The 23,232-nt window shown below is 67.2% G+C and overlaps 2 protein-coding genes across 4 annotated transcripts; one reads left to right on the top strand and one right to left on the bottom strand.

Annotated features, from left to right (window-relative positions):
- Nucleotides 1-826: 826 nt before the first annotated feature.
- SLC19A1 (solute carrier family 19 member 1) lies at nucleotides 827-6,192 on the top strand. Of its 3 annotated transcripts, none has more exons than XM_084289603.1 (6): nucleotides 827-967; nucleotides 2,962-3,361; nucleotides 3,834-4,584; nucleotides 4,802-4,994; nucleotides 5,110-5,251; nucleotides 5,342-6,192. In XM_084289603.1, the coding sequence occupies exons 2-6, from the start codon at nucleotides 3,137-3,139 to the stop codon at nucleotides 5,504-5,506; spliced, it is 1,476 nt and encodes a 491-aa protein (XP_084145729.1). In that variant the 5' UTR covers nucleotides 827-967; nucleotides 2,962-3,136; the 3' UTR covers nucleotides 5,507-6,192. The 3 variants fall into 3 exon arrangements, with proteins under 3 accessions (XP_084145729.1, XP_084145731.1, XP_084145730.1); XM_084289605.1 differs by having other exon boundaries at nucleotides 828-967; nucleotides 3,054-3,361; XM_084289604.1 differs by lacking the exon at nucleotides 827-967 and adding an exon at nucleotides 1,258-1,776.
- A 930-nt stretch (nucleotides 6,193-7,122) lies between these two features.
- On the bottom strand, nucleotides 7,123-22,183 carry COL18A1 (collagen type XVIII alpha 1 chain; the record flags this gene model as incomplete). The annotated part of the gene is given in 42 exon segments (XM_084289413.1): nucleotides 7,123-7,336; nucleotides 7,591-7,706; nucleotides 7,842-8,039; nucleotides 8,124-8,393; nucleotides 8,480-8,515; nucleotides 8,604-8,732; nucleotides 8,822-8,895; nucleotides 8,973-9,117; nucleotides 9,255-9,368; nucleotides 9,456-9,499; nucleotides 9,576-9,638; nucleotides 9,740-9,782; nucleotides 9,932-10,003; nucleotides 10,215-10,289; nucleotides 10,461-10,514; nucleotides 10,623-10,658; nucleotides 10,734-10,808; nucleotides 10,889-10,951; nucleotides 11,288-11,314; nucleotides 11,409-11,438; nucleotides 11,610-11,699; nucleotides 11,768-11,803; nucleotides 11,914-11,976; nucleotides 12,069-12,140; nucleotides 12,236-12,307; nucleotides 12,391-12,531; nucleotides 12,820-12,864; nucleotides 13,017-13,079; nucleotides 13,188-13,337; nucleotides 13,410-13,463; nucleotides 13,581-13,667; nucleotides 13,758-13,820; nucleotides 13,899-13,925; nucleotides 14,036-14,104; nucleotides 14,106-14,216; nucleotides 14,332-14,358; nucleotides 14,456-14,553; nucleotides 14,635-14,773; nucleotides 14,851-14,910; nucleotides 14,996-15,076; nucleotides 16,926-17,470; nucleotides 21,697-22,183. Coding segments are annotated over 42 exon segments (4,452 nt in total). The 5' UTR covers nucleotides 22,178-22,183.
- Nucleotides 22,184-23,232: the final 1,049 nt, after the last annotated feature.

Here is a 23,232-nt window from a genome sequence, read left to right as displayed (position 1 = left end):
AAGCCACCACCCAGCAGCGCAGCAAAGCCGGAGCCCTGCCTGCAGGATGGGCAGGGGACGGGGGATGCCCGGTAGGGTGTGCACCCACCCAGCATGTCCCCGTCCAAACAACACATCCCGGCTCTGTTTGGCTGAGAAAAGAAGGGGAAAAAAGGTAGACACCAAAATTTTGCAGGGGTTACTGGGACGTCCTCATGGGAAGTCCCTGGGTACAAGGGGGTCTGCCCAACCACCCCCCAGGCTGGGTAGCACCAGCAGTGCCCAGACTGGGAGCCCAGTTCCGTGCTGCCAGGCGGGTGCGGGGGCATCATAAATATTTCAGCGGAGCAGCCGAGGCCTGTCAGGTCGCATTTGCTTCTGGCAGAATAACTGCGAGGGAAGGGGGCGGGAGGATGCTCCCCGGCTCTCTCCTGCGTCGCGTCCCCGCAGAGGGGGCACAGGGGGGCACCAGCCCCGGGTCCTGCTCCTGGGGGTCTCCACCTCCTCCTCCTTCGCCTCTAAGCGTGTTCTCTCCTCCGGGCCCGGTGTAGGGCCACGGTTCGGTCCCTGCTGTGCTGACAGCCGGGTCCCACCCCGGTGATGCCCCTGGGGGCAGGCAGAGCTGTCCCGCAGGCTGGCAAAGCGCGGGGCAACATTTGGGAAATGCCCCGTTTCTGGCTTCCTCCGGGTGATGCTGCCAGGGCTGGGGTTTGCGCATAGCCCCGTTTGCAGGGTTACCGGCACGCCATGCGCAGCCCTCCCCTCCTGCTTCCTCCTCCTCTTCCTCTCGTCTCCTCCTCCCCTTCCTCCTGCCCTCTGCGCCCTGGGGCTTGTAGTTCCCGAGCCCCCGCGCACATGGGGCGCGACTACATTTCCCGAGGGACCCCCAAATCTTTTTCCTCCTCCTCCTCCTCTTCCTCCTCCTCCTCGTGTCCCGCTCCGGCGGCAGCGGGCCGGCCTCGCCGCCCCCATGCCCGCTGCCCCACAGGTAGGGCCGGGCACCCCCATCGCCCTCGCGCACCCCAAATCCCCCCCGGCGTCCTAAGGAGCTCCCCTGCCCCGAGGGAGCGCCCCAAAGGGATTCCCTGGGCGGGGGGCTTTTTGGGGGGCTTTCCCCTCTCCCCTTGCGCAGGTCCCCCCGCACCGTGCCCCCCGGGGTGTCCCCTGGCCAAGGTCACCAGGCGATGCGTCCTGCTGGCCCTGGCACCGCTTGGCTCTGGGGAGGGCTCCGGGGGGCTGCCGGGGGCATCCCGCGGGGATGGGGGGATGGAGGGATGGAGCCGGGGCTGGGGACCCCCGTGTGTCCTGCCACCCCCTCGGGGACAGTGACACGGCTGCCAGGGGACCAGCATCCACCCGGACAGAGCTCAGCCCCCTCGAGGAGCACCTGCTCCTGGTGGGAAGCAGCCCCCCGGGGTGGGCACCAACTGGAAACCGTGTTCGGCCACATCCACAGCCCAGCGCTGTGACGAGCCCGAGCCGGGGCAGAGTCCAGGCTGGCCGGGCGCTGGGGACACGGGGCGGGCGCTGTGGGGGGTTCGCTGCTTGCCCCTTGCCCTGCCCGTCCCCGTCCTGCTGTGCGCAGCGTGGCACGGCTGCTGGCTGCTGGCTGCTGGGTGCTGGAGCGCTGGGCTCGGGGTGCCGGGTGGGCCGTAGGGAACGGCGCTGATCCCTCGAGGAATGGCAGGCGTGCCGGGGCAGGCGAGGGCTTGTCGTGCCGCCGGCTTAGTTTTCCTAATTCTGCGCCTGCTTCGGATCCACGCCGACCCCCGGGCTCCGCGTGCACCTGTGTGAGAGGTAGGTGGGGGCTGCTGGCACAGCGAGGGGTCTGGGCACGGTGCTGAGTCACCGGCACAGCAACCCCACGGGAACGCGGCCGACGGGCGAGTCCCGGTGCCGACCTCTCCATTGGGGCTGGGACGGGCTGGGACGTGCTGCGGACCCACAGGCATTTGGGGACAGGGCGTTTGAGCAACCGTGACCGGTTGTTCCACAATCCATGGGTCAGCGGGTTTGTAGACCTTGTTCTGGCGGCGTGGATTCACGCCTGTGGGTTTTATCGCTCGCCGCGTGCTGCCGGGGAGGGCACCGGGGCGTGGGGCACGGCGTCTGCTGCGGGGGCGAGGAAGGGGCTGGGAGCCTGTGGGCCCCTCTCCTCTTTCGGTTTTGCGCATCCCCTCCCTCGTTCGGGTTTGAAAGGCCGGAAGGAAGGGAACCACGGGTGTTCTCGGTGAGGATGAATAGGTAGCAAAATCCCGCCGCCTAGGAAGACAAAAGCAGGCAGGGAAAGGGCATTTTGGGGTCAGGGGTGTTACAGGAGGGGAGTGGGGAGCTGTGGGGCCGCATGGGGTGGAACGAGTGGGCTCGTTGGGGGCAGCTCCTGGACGTGCTCTCCAACAGCTTGAACGCTGATCCAGGGCCCTGCCTCCCCCTGCCCCATCCCGTGACCGCTAATCGGGCCTCCTGCCTTCCCGCTGCCAGGTTCAGGGATCTGAGCGTTTAATCCTCCATCAGACCGTGAACCTCGTGACGGCCCCGGGGCACTTCTCGCTTCCCCCTGGCCGCTGCCATGCGTGGCCTGAGCATCGCCTGCCTCTGGTGCCCCGAAAGCCCCAGCAGCACAGCCAGTCCCACGCTGGGCACACGTTAACTCACTTAATTTTGTGCTGGGCTGGGGCTGGTACTGCCTGTTCTGTGCCCCTGAGCCTGGTGCTCGGCCGTCTCGCCCTCCCCAGCCCCTGGGAAAACATCCTGAGCAGCTCATCCCAAAGGGCAGCATTGCTGTGGGGAGGGGGCAACCCCCCCGTGGCTTCAAAACAGGAGGGAAGGGCGGTGGTGAGGGTGGGGGAGGATGGGCAGCGCGGCGCGTGCATCCGTCAGATCTTTACGTGTGCTTTGAAAACGCCGCCCGAACCGGGGGGGGTGCTCCTTCTGCAATAATAAAGCCTTTTTTCTGATCTCTGCGGGCTCCCGTTGTTGCAGGAACGTCTCCCGGGGAGAGAAGGTAGCGGTATTTATTTGCCTTGCTGCTCCGGAGGGGTTGCATCCCGTGCCAAAGGCTGCTCTCTCCCCAGACGCCGCAGCGGCGTGTCCTTCGATGTGCCGAGGGGTGCCCGCGGCCGCGGAGGAGCAGCCCGGAGCGGCAGCGCCCGCCTAGATGACGGTGCCGGGGCCGGAGCTGCCGTCCCACCGCCGCGCCACCAGCACCATGCCCAAGCAGGATGAGGGCAAGAAGCCGCCCTCGGAGACGGCGCCGGACCAGCGCTGGAAGCTGCAGGTCTTCTACCTCTGCTTCTACGGCTTCATGACGCAGATCCGGCCCGGGGAGAGCTTCATCACCCCCTACCTGCTGGGGCCCGACAAGAACTTCACGCGGGAGGAGGTGAGTTGTGCTTCTCCCCCCTGGCGCACCCCTTTTCGGCCAGGGGCCAGCCGGAGCATCCCCACGTCTGAGCGGGGTGCTGAAGCCATCCCACGGCAGCTCTCAGCCCCGTGATGGAGCAGAGCTGGGTGGCTGCTCTGCCCCCGGCACGCCTGGAAAGCGCTTTTGGGGTGCAAGGAGCTTGGCAGGGCAGGAGACGAGGCACTGCTGGGCTGGGTGTCCCCCCACTGTGCCAGCTGGGAGCGGGGGGGACCCCGAGGTGCACGGGCAGGGAGGAGACAGCGCTGGGGTCTCTGGCAGCGAGGGGGTTAGGCAGGGATCCCCCCCGCCTCGCAGTGCTGGCCCCACTCCCAGCTGCCGTGGGAACGCCATGTTCCTGCTGCAGCAGGGGGCCTGGCCGAGCGCACAGGGGCCAAATTCCTCCCGAGGAGGAGCCCCAGCCCCGCGCTCAGCCTCCCTCCGCGCGCCGCAGGTGACCAACGAGATCACGCCGGTGCTGAGCTACTCGTACGTGGCGGTGCTGGTGCCCATCTTCCTGCTGACCGACTACCTGCGCTACAAGCCGGTGCTGGTGCTGCAGAGCCTGAGCCACATCTCCATCTGGCTGCTGCTGGTGCTGGGCACCTCGGTGCTGGCCATGCAGCTGATGGAGTTCTTCTACGGCGTCACCATGGCCGCCCGCATCGCCTACTCCTCCTACATCTTCTCCCTCGTCGCCCCGTCCCGCTACCAGCGCATGGCCAGCTACTCGCGCACCGCCGTCCTCCTGGGCGTCTTCACCAGCTCGGTGCTGGGGCAGCTCTGCGTCACGCTGGGCGGCGTCCCCTTCCTCACCCTCAACTACGTCTCGCTGGGCTTCGTCACCTTCGGCCTCCTCCTCACCCTCTTCCTGGAGCGGCCCAAGCGCAGCCTCTTCTTCAACCGGCCCGAGGGGGCTTGCAACGGGGCTGCTGCGCCCACCGAGCTGCATAAGATGGCCGGGGGGGACGGCGAGGGGACGGCGGGGGGCTGGAGGGACATGGTGCTGTGCCGCATGCTGCGGGAGGTGTGCGCCCTGGCCAAGCAGTCCCAGCTCCAGCTCTGGTCCTGCTGGTGGGTCTTCAACTCGGCCGGCTACTACCTGGTGCTGTACTACGTGCAGATCCTCTGGAACGAGATCTACCCGGCCAGGGACAACCGCCGGGTGTACAACGGCGGGGTGGACGCCGCCTCCACGCTGCTGGGTAGGCTGTCCTCTCGGGGATACTGCGGCTCGGGGTGGGGTGGGGTGGGGTGAGGTGGGAGCCCCCCCATCCTGCTGCACGCCCTGGGGAAGGCGGTCGTAACGCTGCTTCACGCGGTGCAGTACCCGGGAGGAGGCTTGAGGGCACGATGCAGGAGCAGCGCCCTGTGGGGTGGGAGTTCACGTTGTCCCCTGTGCGTGTCCCCCCCCCAAAACAGGGGCCATCGCCTCCTTCGTGGCCGGCCACGTGAAGATCCGCTGGGCGCTGTGGTCGGCGCTGGTGATCGGGTTGGTGACGGCCGTCCAGGCAGGGCTGCTGATGCTCATGAACACCACCAGCAACATCTGGCTGTGCTACGCCGCCTACGTCCTCTTCCGCGGCTCCTACCAGTTCCTGGTGCCCATCGCCATGTGCGTGCTACCCCAACCCCTCCTGGGAGGCTTTTGGGGTGCGTGGGGGGCTGCCTCGTGCTGCCACCCCCCACCGGCAGCTGGGCCGGCGCTCACCGCCCTCCCCATCTCCCAGTTTCCAGATTGCTACCTCCCTTTCCAAAGAGCTCTGCGCGCTCGTCTTCGGGGTCAACACCTTTTTTGGCACCGTGCTGAAGACCATCATCACCATCATCGTGGCCGACAAGAGGGGCCTGGGCCTCTCCGTGCATCCCCAGGTAAGGCGCCGAGGAGGGCAGGGGTCCCGTGGCGGGGGGAGGAGGGGGGCAGGAGGCGCAGGGCTCGCTGCAGGCGCCGCTCTCTTGCAGTTCTACGTGTACTTCGGCTACTTCATGCTGCTGGCAGCAGCCTACCTGATGGTGGCCGTCGGCGTGGGCGTCCGGCACAGCCGCCGCGCGCAGCCACCGGAGCCGGTCCCCGCCACGGCTGCGGTGCGGGAGAAGAGCCCGGAGGCAGACGCCACGGAAGCCTGAGCGTCGGCACCCAGCCGGGCAGGACGGACGGAGAGCTGGATGGACAGACAGATGGACGGACGGGCTCCCTTGGCATGGCGCCTGGCCCTGGCAGCGGGTCAGGGCTCGGTCACCACCACCACCACCAGCGTGTGCTGGTGGTCCTGAGGATGCAGGGACCCACCTTCTGCCCCAGCTGCTCCGTGGGGTGCAGAGGAGGACGCTGGCGTGGCGCAGAGCCAGCAGCCAGCCCCGAGGCTTGCTCTTCCCACCCCTTTTGGAGGCTGACGTGGCCCCAAACACGACCAGAGCGGAGGCAGGGTGCCCGCGGCAGCACCACCAGGTACCACGCGAGGGGAGCGGTGGGGGTCCAGGGGGGCCCGGGCACCGGCTCCCCAACGTCCTGCAGAGCTGTGTGGAGCCAGGCTACAAGAGGATAACATTTCTTTATTCAGTGCCTTTAGAAAATGGTTTATGGGACACAACGGACAAAAATATAAAGATCCACAGGCTTTAAATTGCATTAATTACACAAAATACAGTAGACTGTAAGAAATAGAGGCCGTGTGACTCGCACAGCTTTTATGGTAATAATTTCCATACAATAATAAAAAGCTAGTTACAGATTTATCTTTTTTTTTTTTTTCCTTTCTTTCTGTTTTTTTTTTTTAGCACCTTGGATTTGCCCACACCAATGCAAACTCGGCTTTGCTCCGCCGCAGCCCCCCCGGGTGCAAGGCCGGTGGCCTGGCGGGTGCTCGCGGTGTTTGGCCTCGGTACCACATGTGGTCAACACGCACACACACGCAAACGCATGTAAACACATGCCACGGGCACGCCGGGCTGCCCCGCTCCTGCCCCGGCTTTGGGGCTGCCCCGTTGCCCCGTGAGCCCCCCCGGTCCCTGCTGACCTGTGCCGAAAGCTGGAAGGACCCAGGGCAGGGGCACGGGCGCAGCCGGGGGTCCCAAGGGCGCGTGGAGGGGATGGGACCCTGGCCCTGTGCAGGGGTGGCAGTAAGGGTGGGGAGCTTTGGGGTAGATATCGGGGACCAGACCCCCAGGGTTCACCTCGTGCCCAGTGAGGAATGGGGGACAGAAGTGAGGATGATGAGGTGCGGGGCTGCCTGGGAAGGAGCTTACCGGGGGAGGACGGAGAGTGCAGGAGAAGAGCCGCTGGGGAGCCGCACCGCCGCCAGGGGACAGCTACTCACCTGGGGAGGGGACGTCTGGGGTCCTCGGGCTGGCAGGAGATGCCACAGCTCCTGGGGAGGACGGAGCCAGGCTTCCCAGCAAGGCACACAGCACGGCATCTCCTAAAAACCTCCCTACAGCGTGTCCCCCCCCGCACCCAGCCTCCCCAAAAAGAGCATCTGAGCAGGGAGGGGCAGCGGGCGGGCGGCACAAGGATACAGCTGCAGTGGTTAAACACACGGGGTTAGAAGAGAAGTGGTGTTTGCGAGAGGAGGAAGAGGAGGAAGGCTGCCAGCCCACGGCTGCCCTGATCAGCAGGGACGGAGGCGAGCGTCTCTTTGGCTTTAGGTCTGGGGGGAGAAGGAACCCAGCGGGGCGAAGGCAGGAGCGTGGCGGGGAGCAGCCCCTCCCCGGGGAGGCAGGCGTGCAGCCCTCGGCGAGCGGGGTCATTTTTTGGCAGCGGTCATGAAGCTGTTCTCGATGCAGAGGACGATGAAGGCGTGCTGGCAGCTGCTGGCCGCCTGCTCCAGGAGCTTGCCCGAGCTCAGCGAGGAGGCCTGCCCGCTGGTGCCGCGCTCCTCCGTCCGCCACGCCTCGCAGTAGCTCTCGGGCAGGCGCCGGCCCTTGGCGTCCGAGCCGTGCCAGACGCTTTTCTGCGGCCTGGAAGGCAGAGAGGGGTGAGGCTGCTGCAGCAGGAGCTGCTCCCCAGCCTCACAGCCAGGTCCCCAGCCGGTCCCCGTGGAGATGGACGCAGTGGGACGTGGCACGGGGTGCCCAGTGCCCAGGGGTGGGCGCAGAGGGATGCAGCATGCGGTACCCAGTGCCTGCTCCAAACCATTCCCCTCTCTGCCTCCCTGCCTGCAGTGGGTCGTGGCCGCATCCCACACCACCAGCAGCCCCGTCCCTGCACTCACCACGCCGAATCCCGCAGGACGTCCCGGCCATCGAAGGAGAGGATGCGGGCATCAGCCCGCAGCGGGGCCTCGCTGCCGGTGAAGAGAGCCTCCCAGTTACTGAAGAGCACCTCGTCCTGGGGGGCAGAAATGGGGGTCAGCCCATCCCGGGACCCCCGCAGCCCCATGCTGGGACTCTCCGTGGTGCCAGGCAGGGCGGACATGGCACAGGGGGTGTGGCGAGGGGCTTGGGGAAGGGGTGGGGGCCGTACCCGCAGGTTAACGATGGGCACGGTGGCACGGTCAGCCCTGCGCACGATGCTGTAGAGGTCCTGCAGGCGGGAGGAGAGGAAGGCGCGGAAGGTGCCGGCCAGCCCCACCTGCCGGGCCTGCTGGAAGCACTGGAAGTCGGCGCCGCGGATGCCGCGCATGCCACCACTCAGCGGTGTGTTGAGGGCCACGAGGTGCAGCTGCCAAAGGGGGACAAAACTGGCGTGAGGGACACCATGTCCAGTCCCCTCAGCTTCCTCCCAGCCTCAACCCGGGGCACTCACAGCAGGCTGGAAATCCTGGTGCACGTGGGCGGCCACGGGGGCCGGCTCCGGGCGGCGCTGGACGTAGTAGCTGTTGAGGAGCTCGTGCTGCTGCAGCAGGGGCGGCTGGGGCAGGTGGTGCTGGTTGGCCACCACCTCGTCCCCGCGCCACGGCCGGGCGGTGGGCGGCGGGCTGTGGTTGCGCAGGGGGTGCAGGGGCCCGCGGGGCTGGAGAGGGTGTGGGGACCCCCCGTAGTGGACGCTGGGCGGCTTGTCGTACACCTCGTTGTCCTGGGGGAGGGAGGAGAGCTCAGGGGCTGTGCTGCCCCCAGATCCCAGCACCGGGGATGTGGTGGGGACAGGGACGGGGGACTCACCAGCGCCGAGCTGGGGACCAGGGTGTGCTCCTCCAGCTGCAAGGACACGGCACGTGAGCGCGCAGCTGCCCCCGCCACGCCGGCACCCCCCCGAGCACGGTGCCAGCCGCCCCCCCCGACTCACCAGCACCCTGCGGAAGCCCCCCCGCAGGCGGACGTAGAGCTCCTGCCGGTCAGCCAGGAAAACCAGCCCCCCCTCGGGCAGCTCGTGCGCGGCGCTCAGCATGGCCTGGTAGGTGGGCAGGGCGCGCAGCTGCGGGCACAGCGTGCCGGGCGCTCAGATGGCTCGGAGGGCTCAGCCCCTGCGTGCTGCCACCCGCCCCAAACAGAGCCCACACTCACCCCCAGGGATGTCCCGCTGCTGCCCGGCGGGCCGGGGGGCCCCGGTGGGCCAGGGGGGCCGGGGATGCTGATAGCTGGGGGGGGAAAAGGTGAGGTGGGGATGGGATGCCCCATTCCAGGGTATGGGTAGGGGCGCGGGGCAGGCGCTCACCTGGTCTGTGGGGGCCTGGGAAGGAGGGTGGCCCGGGGGGGCCGGGAGGGCCAGGAGGGCCCTGCCGCCCCTCATATCCGATGCCGGGGGGTCCCTGCGGTCCAGGAGGCCCCGGTGGCCCAACGATGCTGTCCCCCTTGGGACCCTAGGTGGTGCGAGAGGGCGTCCCTAAAGCAAAGCAGGAGGGGGTGCCGCCCCCACAGCGCAGTGCCCAGAGCCTTGCTGTGCCCTGTACCATGGGGCACTTCCCAGCACGGTGCAGGTGGGATGTGGGGTACTCACCGGCAGGCCCGGGTAGCCCTGTGGCCCTGGTGGCCCCATGACGCTGGGGCCATACAGAGCGGTGCCGCCCGGCTCGCCCTTCTCGCCCTTGGGACCTGCCTCCCCCTTGTCACCCTGCGGGACAGCGTGTCCTTAGGACAAGCAGCTGGGGAGCCCCAAATGGTTGGGACCCCAGCAGCGGGCACGGGGAGAAGGCCTTACCCGCAGGCTGGCACCGAAGTGGCTCAGGTCGTAGGGGAACTGGCCTGGGGAGACAGAGAGCAGGGGTAACATGGGCACGAGCCGCCCCCACCCCTCTGCCTGGGGGGCTGTGTCACTCACCTGGGGGCCCCGGCGCACCCACGTCTCCTTTCTCTCCCTTTTGCCCTGGGAACTGGTGGAAACCTGCGGAGAGCAGAAGGGCGATGCCGCCTCAGAGGCCAGCGGGACGCCTTGCTGGGGTCCCCAGCCCGCTGGGAGGTGCTGGGGTGAGGACACCCCCTTACCCGGGAAGGCCGGCAGCGCAGGGCGGCTGGCGTCGCTGAAAGCCTGCGGGGATGCAGAGCGAGACGCTGCGGGGACGGCCACCTCCCCGCCAGCGTGTCCCCTTTGTGGGACAACGGGAAGGGGGTGGCAAGCGCCGAGCCCACGGCACGGTGAGCTGGCCCCCGCCGTCAGGTCACGGCGGCACTACTCACGTTGTTGCTGTCATACACGATGCTGCCAGGAGGGCCGGGAGGGCCGGGGGGACCTGGGGGACCGGGGGGACCCTGGGGGAGGAGAGAGGACACATCAGGGTGTCACCAGTGCAAAGCAGGCGGTGCGACACGTCCCCACACAGGGCTGTGGCTGTGCCCCGCGGCACCCAGCAGGCTCTGCCATGCGTGAGCCCACAGCTGGGGGGACGCAGCCCCAGAGCCAGCCTCTTTTTGGTCCCCTGTCCCCTCCCCACAGCCCCTGTGCCAGGCCAGGCGCGCTCACCCGCAGGCCCAGCACGCCGCTGATGTCCGCCGGGTCGCCCTTCTCGCCCTTCAGCCCGTTCATGCCGGGACGCCCCTGTGGATGAGCACACATCAGCCTTGTCCCTGTCCCTGTCCCTGTCCCTGTCCCTGTCCCCATGCCGGGGTCACTGGTGCCCCTGCCCTCGAGGCGCATCCTCCCGAGCCCACCACCCCCCGCAGACGTGCCGGGGAGCAGGGGACAACCGAAACCAGGAGCGGGTCTTACGGGTCTGCCCGGAAAGCCGATTTCTCCCTTCAGCCCTGCTCGTCCGTGGGGGCCCTGGAGCGAGAGGAAAGAGGACAGGGGCAGTCAGAGCCGCGGGAGTAGCCCCTTCCCTCCCCACGGGGCACGAGGAGGAGGAGGAGGAGGATGGTGGTGCTGACTTACAGACGGGCCCATCGGTCCCCGCAGCCCGGGCTCCCCCTGTGGACAGCAGACGGGGAATTAGCACTGCACCAGGGGCACCGTGTGCGCCTGGCCCCTGCTCTCCCCACCCACCTTTTCTCCCTTCATGTTCGCAGCAATGATGGTCCCGTCCGGGCTAATGATGACGCCGGGCTCTCCCTTCTCTCCCTGCAGGAGGCACAATTGGGGGTGGATGCACTGGCACCGACGCCAGGGCTCAGGAAGGGTGGGGGAATGCAAAGCGTTACCTTCAGCCCCGGCGAGCCCTGCAAGCCAGGCGAGCCCTGGTCCCCTTTTGGTCCCACCGGGCCCTGCACGGAGAAGCAGGGGGCATCAGCCACCAGCAGCAGCCCCAAAACGCGTGGCAGGATCGGTAACCAGAGTTTGGGAACAAGGAGCATCTCTCCCTGGCGAGGAGGGCGGGCCAGCAGGCTGCCAGCCATCAGTCCCTCACAGCGCCCTCGAGCTCGCACGAATTTTGGCTCTCAGCTTCTCTCCTCACTGAGGGTTCCCCATCCATCTGCCCTATTCCCCGAGGGGTGAGTTGGGCAGGTGCTTCCCCAACCTCTCCCCTGGACGCTTGCCCCCAGCCCCAGCTGGCCCCCAGGGGCTGCCCCACCGCTGGCTCCGGGGTCCCCCCAACTCACCGGGAAGCCGGCGTGCCCCGGTCTGCCCTGCGGGGGGACGGACAGAGGTGAGAAGAGGCAGCAGCTCTGCAGCCACGCAGCCCTGCCAGCACCACGGGCAGCAGGGAGGTGGGCTACCTACCTCTGGGCCCGGCACAGCCGCCAAAGACCTCTGGAAAAAACAGTCAAAATGTGGTTTTTAATGAGACCTTTGCTCTGCAGCCCAGCCTGCAGCAGGGGCTGAGCTGCAGGAGAGGTCCCCCTGTTTTTTTTCTGCACAATTCATGCTGGGTAAGCCCCTTCCCAACAGCATTATCTCCCCCCAGGAGTGGGAATGACTTACATCTTCACCCGAGACGTAGACGACCTGTCCGGGGGGCCCAGGCGGGCCGGGGGGGCCGGGCAGCCCCACTCCTTCTTGGCCTCGCTCGCCCTGGAAGACAGCGGGGTCAGCGTGCCGGCTGCCCCCCGGCGGCCCCACGGCACCATACCCGCACCTACCTTCTCACCCGGGCTGCCTCTGTCACCTTTGGGTCCCTGCAAGGGGAAGGGAGCGGGGGTGAGCAGTGATGGGGACGGGGCTGGGAGCAGCGCCAGCGTCCCCTGTGTGCGGTGGGCACGTGGCAGGGCTGGGGGCACGCTGCTACCTGCGGTCCGGGGAAGCCCTCCAGGCCGGGGCGGCCGTCCACGCCGGGCACGCCAGCGTCCCCCTGGAAGGAGGAGCATGGGGACAGGGCGAGATGCAGGCACAGCACCCCCCTGGTGCCCCCAAATATCCCCCCCTAAGGCATCCCGCTCCTACCTTGGGTCCCGGCACACCGGGCTGCCCGGGGCTGCCGACCTCCCCCTTGATCCCCGGCAGTCCTGGCACGCCCTGCAGGACACACGGACGAGGGGACAAGGGGACGTGAGCGCACAGCACCCGGCGGGGTCGGAGGGGAGGGAAGGGGCGCCACGGCCCCAAATTACCTGAGGTCCATCAGGTCCCCGTGGCCCAGGGGAGCCGGCGGCGAGCGGCAGCCCCGAGCCCTCCATGTCGGCCTGGGGCAGGAGAAGGGGCTGAGCCGTGCCTGTCCCCCTCCTCCCACCCCCTGCCTTTCCCCCAAAACGCTGCTGGCACTTACAAATCCAGCCTCGTACGCCGGCCCCGGTGGCCCCGGTGGGCCAGGGGGGCCTGGCGGCCCTCGGGGTCCGATGGGCCCGGGGAGGCCGGCTAACCCCATCTCTCCTGGGGCACCTGCTGGCCCCGTGTCCCCCTTGCTGCCCTGCGAAGGGGAAAGAAGAGGAGGGTGTGGGTGGGAGCCCGCAGAGCCCTCCCCACGCAGCCATCCCTCAGCCTGGCAGCCCGGGTCCCTGTGCAATGTGCACGGTGGCCACCAGAGGCTCGTCTAAAATCAGAAATGCTTTTTTGCCTTTTTTTTTTCCCCCCTGCTCCGTTCTGCTCCAAGAGGACCCCACATGCCCGCGGCCACCCCGTCTGCACAGGGGCTGCCCCCAGCACGGCACCCCTGCAAAGGGACCCCCCCGAGAGGAGCCAGCCCCGGGCACGGTACCTTGGGTCCTGGTGCTCCGGGGAGGCCGAGGTCACCCACGTCACCCTGGGGAGGAGGAGGAGGAGAGGGGGTGAAGGGGAGCGAGTTGGTGATCCCCAGCTTGGGGCTTGCTGGGTCTGGAGGGAGCCGGGGCCTCCGGAGATGCGCCAGGGGACGGAGCGGAGACACCCGGGGTGCACGGGGTGGGGGACACTCACCCGCTCTCCTTTGGGCCCCGGTGGCCCTGGCATCCCATCTTTGCCAGGAGGACCCTGAGGACCCTGCAAGATGCCCAGGAGGTGGTTTCAGGGTGGGGGAACGCCGTGGTGCCGGCAGGCACGGAGCTATGGCCACCGGGCACGGCTCCCCCTTGGCCACCCCACACCTACCTCCGGCCCCGGGGTCCCGGGGACCCCATCCCTGCCGGGCAGCCCCGGTGGTCCTGGCAGGTCTGTGCTGTTCATCCCAAACCGTCCCGGCTCCCCTGGCAAGCCGGGCACGCCAGGGGGCCCCGGAGGACCGGGTGGCCCTCGTGGGCCCTGCAAGAGAAAGAGGGACGATGGCTGAAGGTGTCCCTTGCCCCCTGCCCCGAGGAGGGGCCCCGCACTCACCCGCACGGTCTCCAGGTCGCCGCCAAACCCAGAGCCCTCCATGTCGATGAAGGTCTGGGGGAGAAGAGCCAGGGAAACACTGGGATCAGGGTGCCCAGCAGAGCAGGGCTGCTGCCCCAAGGCATCCCCACGCCATGCCCTATAGCCGTCCCATGTCCCCAAAGCACCTACCAGCCTGTCCTGCTTGGAGGAGGGTCCCGGTGGTCCGGGGGGACCTGGCAGTCCTGGGGGGCCCCTTGGCCCCACACCGGGGTCACCCTGGGATGGAGGAGAGAGCGTGGTTTGCAAGCACAGCCTGGCCACCCGCTACACCACGGGCACGGGCACAGCACCCACACGGTCACTCACCTTCTCCCCCTTCATCCCGGGCTCTCCTGGGGTCCCGGGGAACCCCTGGGGCCCCATCACGCCCTGCAAAGGGGGACACAGAGGGTGGGTGAGGTGCAGGGGCGGCCATGCCCTGCAGCACCCCTCTGCACCCCTACTTACGGGCTTGCCGTCCTCGCCGGGATCGCCCTAGGGATGGCAAAGGGGAGAGGTCAGCGGGGTGTGCAGGGGAAAAAAGGGGGAGCAGCCCCAATGCTGCCCCCAGGAGAGGGGCTGCCAGAGCTGGGGGTTCAACTCACGGGCTCGCCGTCCCTGCCGGGGGCCCCTTCCTTCCCCGGCAGCCCCGGGGGGCCGGAGGGGCCGGGGGGGGCCGGTGACCGGCTCCAGCACTGCGCCGTCGCCGTGCCGCGAGGGGGGGCCAGGCTCTCCGGGCTCGCCTTTCTGGCCCTTGGAGCCGGGATAGCCAAAGCCAGCGCTGCCCTGGGGAGCAGAGGGAAAGGCGTCCGCCCGTGCCCAGCAGCACGGCCCCTCTGCTCCCCCCCCCAGGGCACAGCTTCGCCCTGCGGCACTGCCCAGCTCCCCCGGCGCTGCTCACCTTGATGCCCAGTTCACCTTTTTGCCCCTGCGGGACAGAAACGGAGAGGGGTGGGTGTCACACGTGGACAGGCGGCTGCGAGCCAGCGGGAGAGGCAGCCCCCAGCGGCACCTCTGTCACCCACCTTCTCCCCCTTGGTGCTGCCCGTCCCCAAGACACCACCGGTCCCCGAGTCCCCTTTCAGGCCACGCTCGCCCTTCTCCCCTTTTTCTCCTTTGGGGCCTGCGGACACAGGAGAGGGACCTGGGCGCTCTGGGTGCTGACACCCCTGGGGACAGCCACCCTCCTGTGTCCCAGCATTACCTCCTGCAGATACCCGCAGCCTCTCCTCCGCTCTGGTCTTCTCCGCCTGCTGTGGGGAGCCCGAACTCCTTCCCGACCCGCCATCCGCTGCCACAGGCGGGGAGGTGACGGGGACGGCATCCACCAGCCCCGGGACACCCTGTGCCAGCGATGAGGTGACACCAGCTTTGAGCCTTGCCAACCAGGAGGTGGCCACCGAGCGCAACGCCAACTCACCCCGTCCTTCCCCGAGGGCTGGCGCCTGTCCTCTGCCCCGCTGCCGAAATCTCCAGATGCCTGCGTGTGCCCGGGGAGAGACAGAGAGGGTCAGCCTGACGGATGGGGTGGGGTCCCCCCAGGGTTTTGGCCACCCAAGGCTCACCTCGGCGTCGTCCTCCTCCTCCTCGCACTGGTGCTCGGCTGCCCGCGGGTCCCCTCGGAGCTTCAGGTCAGCGATCACACCCTGCAAGACACCGGTGCGGGCTGACATGGGGTCCTGCTGCCCTGCCACCACCCCGCATCGTGTCCCCAAAGCTTGGAGGGGGGGGACATGCCGGCTGCGGGACCTTGACCCCAGCCCCAGCTCCCCGCTGCGGGCTCCGATCCATGGGAAAAAGCCCTCTGCAGGCTGCAGCACCGGGAGGTCACGGCCGGGCTCCGGGCAGCTGGACAGCGAGGCTTTTACGGGGAGCTTTTTGGATGTGCTCCTCGCTTCCCCATCGCCGGAGCACTCCCCACCCCAGGGATGACGGCCAGCCCCTGTCCGCCACTGTCTGATTTTGTATTTCTTAGGCTAATCCCCACTTCCTTCCCATTTATTTGGGTTTTGGAAGCGCATTCAGACCCCTTATTCATACAACAAACCCCTCCCTAAGGACGTCACCTCCAGAAAAGCCCCCAGAGCTGAGCTACCCGTGCCACCAGAGGGGCAGCATCCCCATCCGGAGCCAGGAGGGCGCGTGGGCAAAGCCCAGGTCCCCGCTGCTGGGACGGGACGTGGGGATGCTCCCAGCCCAGCAGGGAAGAAATCGCCCTGCCAGGGGCCGTGCTGGGAGGCGAGGTTGGAGAGGAGCAGTGCCTCGTCTCCGGGCGAGACACCTAAAATAACAGTGGGGCTCGCTGGCAAGCACAGCGTGCCGTGTCCGGGAAAGAGGCACGCTCAGGAAGCACGGGGTGTTGGAGAAAACAAGAACCACAGGGCAGTCTCGGTGCATCTATCTATAAATAAAAACACAGGGAACCAGAGCCAGCCCCCAAGCCAACACCGCCCGTCTGGGCTCTGAGCTCTCCCCGGGGCTGCCCGGCTGTGTCCCAAGCCTTTCCTCCCCACCCAGCAGCAGCACCGAGCCTGCACCAAGCCAAAAGCACCACTCCAGGCTGGCCTCTTCTCTGGCATCCCGCTGCGGCCAAGCCCTCCATCTGCAGGATTTTTTCGGCCCTGGTGGCTGCAGGAGCGTGGGCTGGGCGTCATGAGGCAGTCAGATGCCCCGCGGACACCCCGGGGGCTGGCAGGTCTCAGCCTCCCCTTCCTCGTGGCTGGCAGGGGGCTGCTCTGCAGGCTGCCTCCTCCCCGAGGCAGAGACATCACCTGCTAGGAAGGCACGAGTGCGCCCTGCTCTGGGTTTTTCTTCCACAGCCGCCTCCCAAATCCTCCAAACCCTCCTCCAGCTCGGAGGTGATTTCCTCCATGGCCATGGCTCGGCCCTCATGGCAGGTTTAAGAGCAGGAGGTTGCTCCAGAGACCCCTCGGGGGCCGTCTCGAGCCACTGGTCCCCAGCCCATCAATGATTAAGCCCTGCCCGACACGGTCTAATGGCTCCGAGGCCCCGGCGGTGCCAGTCGTGGGCCAAGGCACTGGTTGAGCTCAGGAGCACAGTGCTCAGCTTTCCTCCCCCCAAGAGCAGTGGGGGATTTCCACGTCAGAGGCATTTTCCCCACACTTTCTGCAAATCTTATCTCACACGCAAGCTGTGCTCGAATCGCAGCCCGAGCTATCGCCTTCCCTCCCGGCTCTCAGACCTCTTCCTGCAGATACCGCCCAGAGCCGGCCAGCAAAGATATGCTCCAGCCCAGGCATTTCCAGCTCAGAGAGACCATTTCACCAGCCCAGACAGCAGGCACCGAAGCAGACGGGTATTTTTAGCCAAGTGGAGGCTCAAAGAGACTGCATGCTGCTAGAAAAGCCATGGGGCGCGGTGGATGCCACGGCGCGGCCCCATCGCCTTCTGCCTTGGGATCCAGTTGGCTGGCGTCACATCCAGCCACCCTCCTCCCTGGCAGCTGCGGGTTGGGGTGACCCAAGGCCTCCTTACCTGGTATTTATCGGGGTCGGCCCCCCCGGCTTGAGCAACGAAGAGCCCGGAGCCTTGCTCCAGCTCCATCTCATCCGGGGAGCGCTCGAAGCGCACCCGCTCGTACTCCTCGCAGTCCAGGTAGAGGACGACCTCGTCCTCCTCCACGCTGATGGCGAAGCGGGTCCACTGGTTGAGCAGCGTGGGCACGGTGAAGGTGGCGGCCGCGTAGGAGCTCGGCGAGCCCGGCTCCGTGTAGTAGAAGATGATCCGCTGCTTGCCCGCCTGCAGGTCCGAGAGCTTGACGCCCACGTAGATGATGCTCTGCGAGGAGTCCGTGACGGCAAAGAGGACGCCGGCCCGGGGGGTGGTGGGCTGGATGTGGAAGAGGAGAGAGAAGTCCCGGTAGAAGGGGCTGGGCAGGTGGTAGCGAGCCACCTGGCCCGTGTTGGCGTTGGGTCCGAAGACATAGCCGGGGTTGTTGTCGGGGCCGTAGATTTTGAGGATCTCCTCCGGCGGGGGGTCTCCGATCAGCTCCAGCAGGCTGACCTCGGCGCTCAGGTTCTCTGCAGGAGGAGGGAGAGGGCACGGTGACAACCAGCACAGCGAGGACACGCACCCTTAGCAAGTCCCCCCCCCGTCCCCAGTGCCTTTGGGGACACCTCACGGGGCCACCTGCTCCTCCCTGCAGCGGCAGCGCGCTCCCACGGGGCTGCTGCCCCGCAGCCTGATGGAGACGAGGGAGGAAAGGGACACGCAGGCTCCGCTTTGCATCGCAGCTGCTGAGCCTAAAAGTCCCGTATGGCCAGAAGGAAACTCGCCAGTGAACTTTCAGGATATTTCGTGCCCTTTCCAATTAGTTGCTACTTCGCTTCTGCCTTGCGGAGATGACCCCAACACTCGCTGTCTCCAGAGGAAGGTTTTGATGCTTTCCCCAGCAGCTAACCCTGGCTCCTGGCCCCATTCTCTGGATGGATTCAGCTTCCCAGAGCAAGCGGGGATCTTCCCGAGGGAGGGAGGGGAATCGTTGTCCGAATGGACAACCTTGTCCCTGGATGGGGTGGTGCCAGGCCATGGGCAGCACATCTGTACGGACCAACCCATGGACCGGGACTGGCATCGTAACAGAGCAGGGGGGGTTCTGGGGAGCAGGGAGCGAGCTGGCATCTTCCCGTGCACCCCAGAGCTGCAAACTGGATGCAGCAGCTCTCCTCAAGCTGCTCCCCCAGCACCATCAGGGCGCAGCTCCCAAAACGTGCCCCATTCCCTGCTGCTGGCTCTCTGGCCGCACGGCATCCCTCAGGTCCGATAAAATCAAAGCGACCCTGCACGTGCGGCCACACGCCCGTGCCCACGCATGCCCGTGCCTGCTCCAGGGTCACGGCCACCCCCACACGGCCCTGTCCCCGCAGGGTCACCGCGGCTGGGAACGCTCCCGGCCCTCCCCTCGCACTGCCTGGGAAAGCGGCCGGGCCGCCGCGCACCCCGCCGGCTTCCCAGCTGATCTCAATTTCCAGCTCGCCTCCTGCCCCAGCTCGTTTTCTCAAGGCACTTTGGGGACTTCTGGTCAGGACGGTCTCTCCTACCAGGCGCAGCTGAACATCTGGCGGCGCGGGCCAGCCCTCGGGATGCGAGCTCTCCTGTTGTTTTGGCAGCGCGCACATCCTCATCGCCCACACAACGGGCGCTGGATTCCTCCCCTCCTATGTCAACCTCTCGGGCCGGTGCCAACTCGATGCTCCGGTGAGGTTTAACTCCAGATTTCCCAGGAGGGAGAGAAAGCTGACAGCTGCTCCCAGGTGCACGGCCCCGTTTCGGGCTTGCCGCTACCACGGCGGCCACCCGCGCTCCGAAATGGCCGAGGGCTGCGGCACGGCACCCGGCTCCAAGCTGCCAGCCAGGATGGGGATTTTGTCCCCTTCTCGAGCCAGGGATATGAGGGGTCTCTGCAATAAGCTGAGGCAACTCAGTGCCCCTCTCCTTCCCCGTGCTGAGCACAGGCAGGGGATATTGTGTCAGAGATGTGCATGGGAGGTTGGGAACCCCCACCCCGCTCCGGAGCCAAGTATTTTCCTCCAGAACTCTTTGAAAAAATAAAAAGATACTAAACAAAAAAAAAAAAAAGAAAAAGGAAAGGAAAGGAATCAGCCAGCCCTGCCCAGCCTGGAAGGGAAACGTGTCCTTTGGGATGGTGGGAGGAGATGAATACCTGGGTTTCTCTTCCAAAGCCTGGGGGCACCTGTGCAAGCGGAGCATCCCCAGCCTCCCGTGGCTGCCAAGCCAGGACGCCAGGGCTGACTGGCCCTGCTGGAGGGAGATGAGAAACGCCCCGTTTTCGAGGCAGGGGGGTGTTTTCTCTCTGCCAACCCCAGCCACCCTCGAGTTTGTCCACTCGAGCAGGCCCAAGGAAAGCTGCTCCCGTGGCGCTGGCCACCCCTGGGGGCGCACGGAGCAGCCCCGGCGCCGAGAGACGCCGCCAGGACGCAGGGACTGCGCTTATCGCGGGCCGGAGGAAGCCAAATTCGGAAGAGCTTTAAGCTAAGAGGAAATCAGAGCTTCCTCCCGGGGGTCTGCAGGGCTGTAGGAGCTGGTGCTGCCATTTCGCCATGCAGACAGCCCAGCCTCTGCCCTGGGGCTCGAGGTGGGTGGAGGGGGAAAAGGCTGAAAGGGGCTTTTGTCAGCGAGGCAACTCTCAAGCGTATTCCCCTTGGTATTTCAGCCATCCCTGGGATCTCCCCCTCCTCTCCAAACGTGCCACTTGGCCGAGGGGACAGCGGGATGGCACTCGCCCCCCAGCCTCGGCACGGGGCTCCCCGGCACTGCTGCCCACAATGAGACATTGTGCTCGCCCCGGCCGCGGGAAGTGCTGCAGCCAGAAGCCAGACACGGCGCCGTGACCCTGCCCGCGGGCTGGTGCCCTCGGGACCCCGCTGCCTGCCCCAAATTCCCAGCTCCACCTCAACCCCAAACCCGCCTGCCTTTTCCAGAGCGGTTCCTGGAGAGCCCAAACGCTGCTCCCTCCGTCCCGTGGAGGACTGCCAGCACCCAGGGCGGGCTGCGGAGCCGGCCACATGCCTGTCCCATGGCCCAGCTGGGTGCCAAAGGCTGCCGGACGCCGCTGCAGCTGGTGGTGGCGCTGGCACAGGATCACACAGGGATGCCTTGGGCTACGGTGACCGAGCTTTGGCTCCCGTTGCCCTTGGAAGGGCCCCAGGGATGCTCCGAGCCGCTCTCCGCCTGCGCCGCCTCCATCCCTGCTCCCCCATCGCGTGGCATCCCGCAGACAGAGCCGCTTTGACAGCCCGGGGAGCCACCACGGCCATGTGGGCGCCCCTTGTGCCCAGACCCCTCCGCCTCGGCCACCCCTGGACATCACCCCGGGGCACGGGGGTCTGGCTGGGAACACAGCCTCATTCAGCAGAGCTGTGAGGGGTGTTAGGGGGGGCTTTCATCTCCGACCGACCCCTTCTGCTTCCGAGCCCCCCGTGAGCAGCCCCAAGCTGCCACCCTTGGCTTCTCCCCCCAGCAGGAGGAGGCCTGAGCTCGCGGCCAAGTTACACACAGCTCGAAACCACTCTGTAGTGAAAACGGGACGCAAAGCACCTCTCGTGCCTCCTGAGCAGCGGGGGATCAAACATTAGCCGTGGGTAAATCATTAACCCCAAAGCGAAGGTGCTGGGGCAGCTGCAGGAGAGCGGGGCACGCACGCCAAGGTGTGCACGCGGGGTCACAGCCCCGGCCCCGCGCCAGGAGCAGTGCCCTGGTGCCCCCTTCTCCAGGTCACCTTGAAGCCCCCACGGTGAGCTCCGCAGCCCCCCTGCGTGGAGACCAGCCCGGGGACAGGGCAGGGATGCTCAGCTTTGCAAAAGGAGCCACCACCCAAGAGCCGGAAAAGCTGAGGCTGGGCGCAAGGAGGTTTTGGCCAGGGCTCTGCGCAGCCTCCCCAGGGACGAGGCAGTTGCATCTCTGCCTGGCCCGGAGGGGCTTGGGGGGGACAGACAGACAGACAGAGACCACCCAGCCACATTACCTGCAGACACATTAATAAAGACACAAGAAAAGCCTCCGTCCTCCTCGGGGAGAGAGTCACAAGGCAGAGGCAGGCGCCCGCCGGCAGAGTGCATCCAGCACAGGTCTCTGACGGCCTCGCAGAAGCCCTGGCACGGCGGGGGGGTTACGGGGACAGAGGCGCTACACCCGGGGACCAGGAGCAAGCAGAGGAACCACTCCAAGTAGCGGTGGCACCGAGACTCAAGCAGCCCCTCCCACTCATGCAAAGCAGCCCGAATTTCCGCCTCGCTGCCGTGGCTGAGATAATTCGGCAATCTGACGCGGTCGGTGCCCAGCATGGTGCAGAAGGGCAGCTTGGCCGGGAAGGGCAGGCAGCGCCCGGCCGCCGCCATCAGTCCGGGAAAGGTGGAAGCCAGACCCTCGCCGCCAGCACCAGCGAGCCGCAGGGTGGAGGTTAGTAAATCAAAGCGGGGAGCGCCGGCGGCGTCAGCAGGACGAGAATCCACGCCGCCAGCTGCCCTCTGGTGGGGCGCAGAAGGGCTCCGGCTCCCGGCTGCACCGGCCAGTGCCAGCCCCCTGCTACCAGTGCCTTGGCTGCTGCCGTGCTCGGGGTCCCTGCTGCCCAGCAGGGAAGCACTTGGAGCGGCAGAGGACAGCCCGGGGGCCGCCGAGGGTCCCCCGCGTGCCCATGTGCCGGCGCGGTCCGCAGCACGTGGCGTGGGCGCTGCTCCGTCTCTCCTGGGCTCACCGCCACCTGGTGGGAAAGGGAAAGGAGCACTACCTGGGCGGGCGGCCGCCGGCTTCTGCGGGGACACCCCCGTCCCCTCGGGCTGCTGCCGGGGCGGCTGCGTCGCTTCGGGGTGCCCCGTCCCTGCGGGGAGCTGGGCGGGGGGCGTGCTGCTGGGGGGAGCAGCCATCCAAGCCACGCTCGTCGGCGCCGCGGTGCCCGCAGAGCTCCTGTCCCACTGCTCCGTGCCCTCCGCGCTCTCCTGGCCCGTGGGCGCTGCCGTGCTGGGGTCCTGCTCCTGGTGCTGCTGCGTGGTGGCCGTAGGGTCCCCCGCTGCAGGGTCTTGCCTCTGTGCTGCCGTCCCCGGGGTGGGTGATGGCTCTGCCAGCCGGGAGGTGGTGGCTGCAGTGCTGGGTGCCACAGGGGTTCCTGTGGTTTTCGAGCTGCCCCAGATCCAGTCCAGGAGCTGCGCCTCGGAGGAGGAGAAGCAGCAGGAAGCCAGCAGCAGCAACAGCCCCAGGCGGTGTGGAGCCATGGGGAAGGGAAATGGAGCCCGGCCGCTTCCCGGAGAGAAACAGAGGGGCTGGGGGAAGGAGAGGAGGGCAGAGGCAGGAGCTCAGCCCCGGTGAGGCGCCCGCAGTGCTCGCATCGCTCTCTCCTCCCCAGCGCTGCCGAGCCTTCAAACCGGAGCAGGAGGAGGAGTGGCCGTGCTGCTGGCCACGCCAAGCCCTCCTCTGCCAAGCGCCAGCCTCCCTGGCAGTGGGCACGTCCCCCCGGGGGCACGAGGCCGGGCCGGGGACCCACCTGAGCCCCCGGACACGGCGGGGAGCCGGGAGCCCAGCCAGCGGTGGGTGCCAGCTCCTTGCGCTCCCTGCCCCGCATCAGCCAGCTGCTGCTGCTCCCTGCCGTTAACTCCTTCCCACCCAAAGCAAGGAGGAGGAAAAAAAATAATAAAAAAATCCACATTTCCACTGGATGGAAACGCAACAAGTCCCCGGAGCAGCAAGTGCTTTCGAGACCAGCTTTCCCAGATCGATTTCGCTGCCAGGACCCCCCAGGTGCTACAGCGGGACAGCGAGCGAGCAGGGCGCCGGGGGAGAGCAGCTCCCCCCCAGCACCGTGCGCCAGCCCCGTCTCGAAGCCAGGACATGTGAGCAATCGTAGCCTGCAGTGCTGGGGTTTTGCCGAAGCCGGTTGCGAAAGCCTGCGCCGAGCAGCTCGGTGTCGGAGCCAGCTGGGGACACGGCCGCCCCGCGCGTCCCCGAGCCCTCCACGAGCAGGAGGTGCTGCAAAAAGCCTGCAGACGAGGCTCAGACGCCTGTTAGCTCCATGCCACGCTTCCCACGCGACATTTTGGGGCGACACGGGCGAGTTTTCCCATGAAAGTGCCAGCTGGCAGGGGAACCACGCCGCACTAACACGCTTGCCCCCAGCGCTGCTGTTGTTCCACGAGCGCTTTGTGGAGCAGCTCTCCCCCGGTGCGGAGCAGCCTGCAACCGATGTCACGCATTTTTTGCCTGCATTTTTTGCCTTTACGCCCAGGTTTCCGCGTGCCCCCATCCTGCAGGGGGTGGGGAGGGAGCTCCCTGC

This window comes from Netta rufina (genome assembly GCF_964035555.1).
Source record: "Netta rufina genome assembly, chromosome: 6".
Classification (NCBI taxonomy): Eukaryota; Metazoa; Chordata; class Aves; order Anseriformes; family Anatidae; genus Netta; species Netta rufina.
Note: the sequence above shows the minus strand (reverse complement) of the source record. Positions and strands in the feature narration are given on the sequence as shown.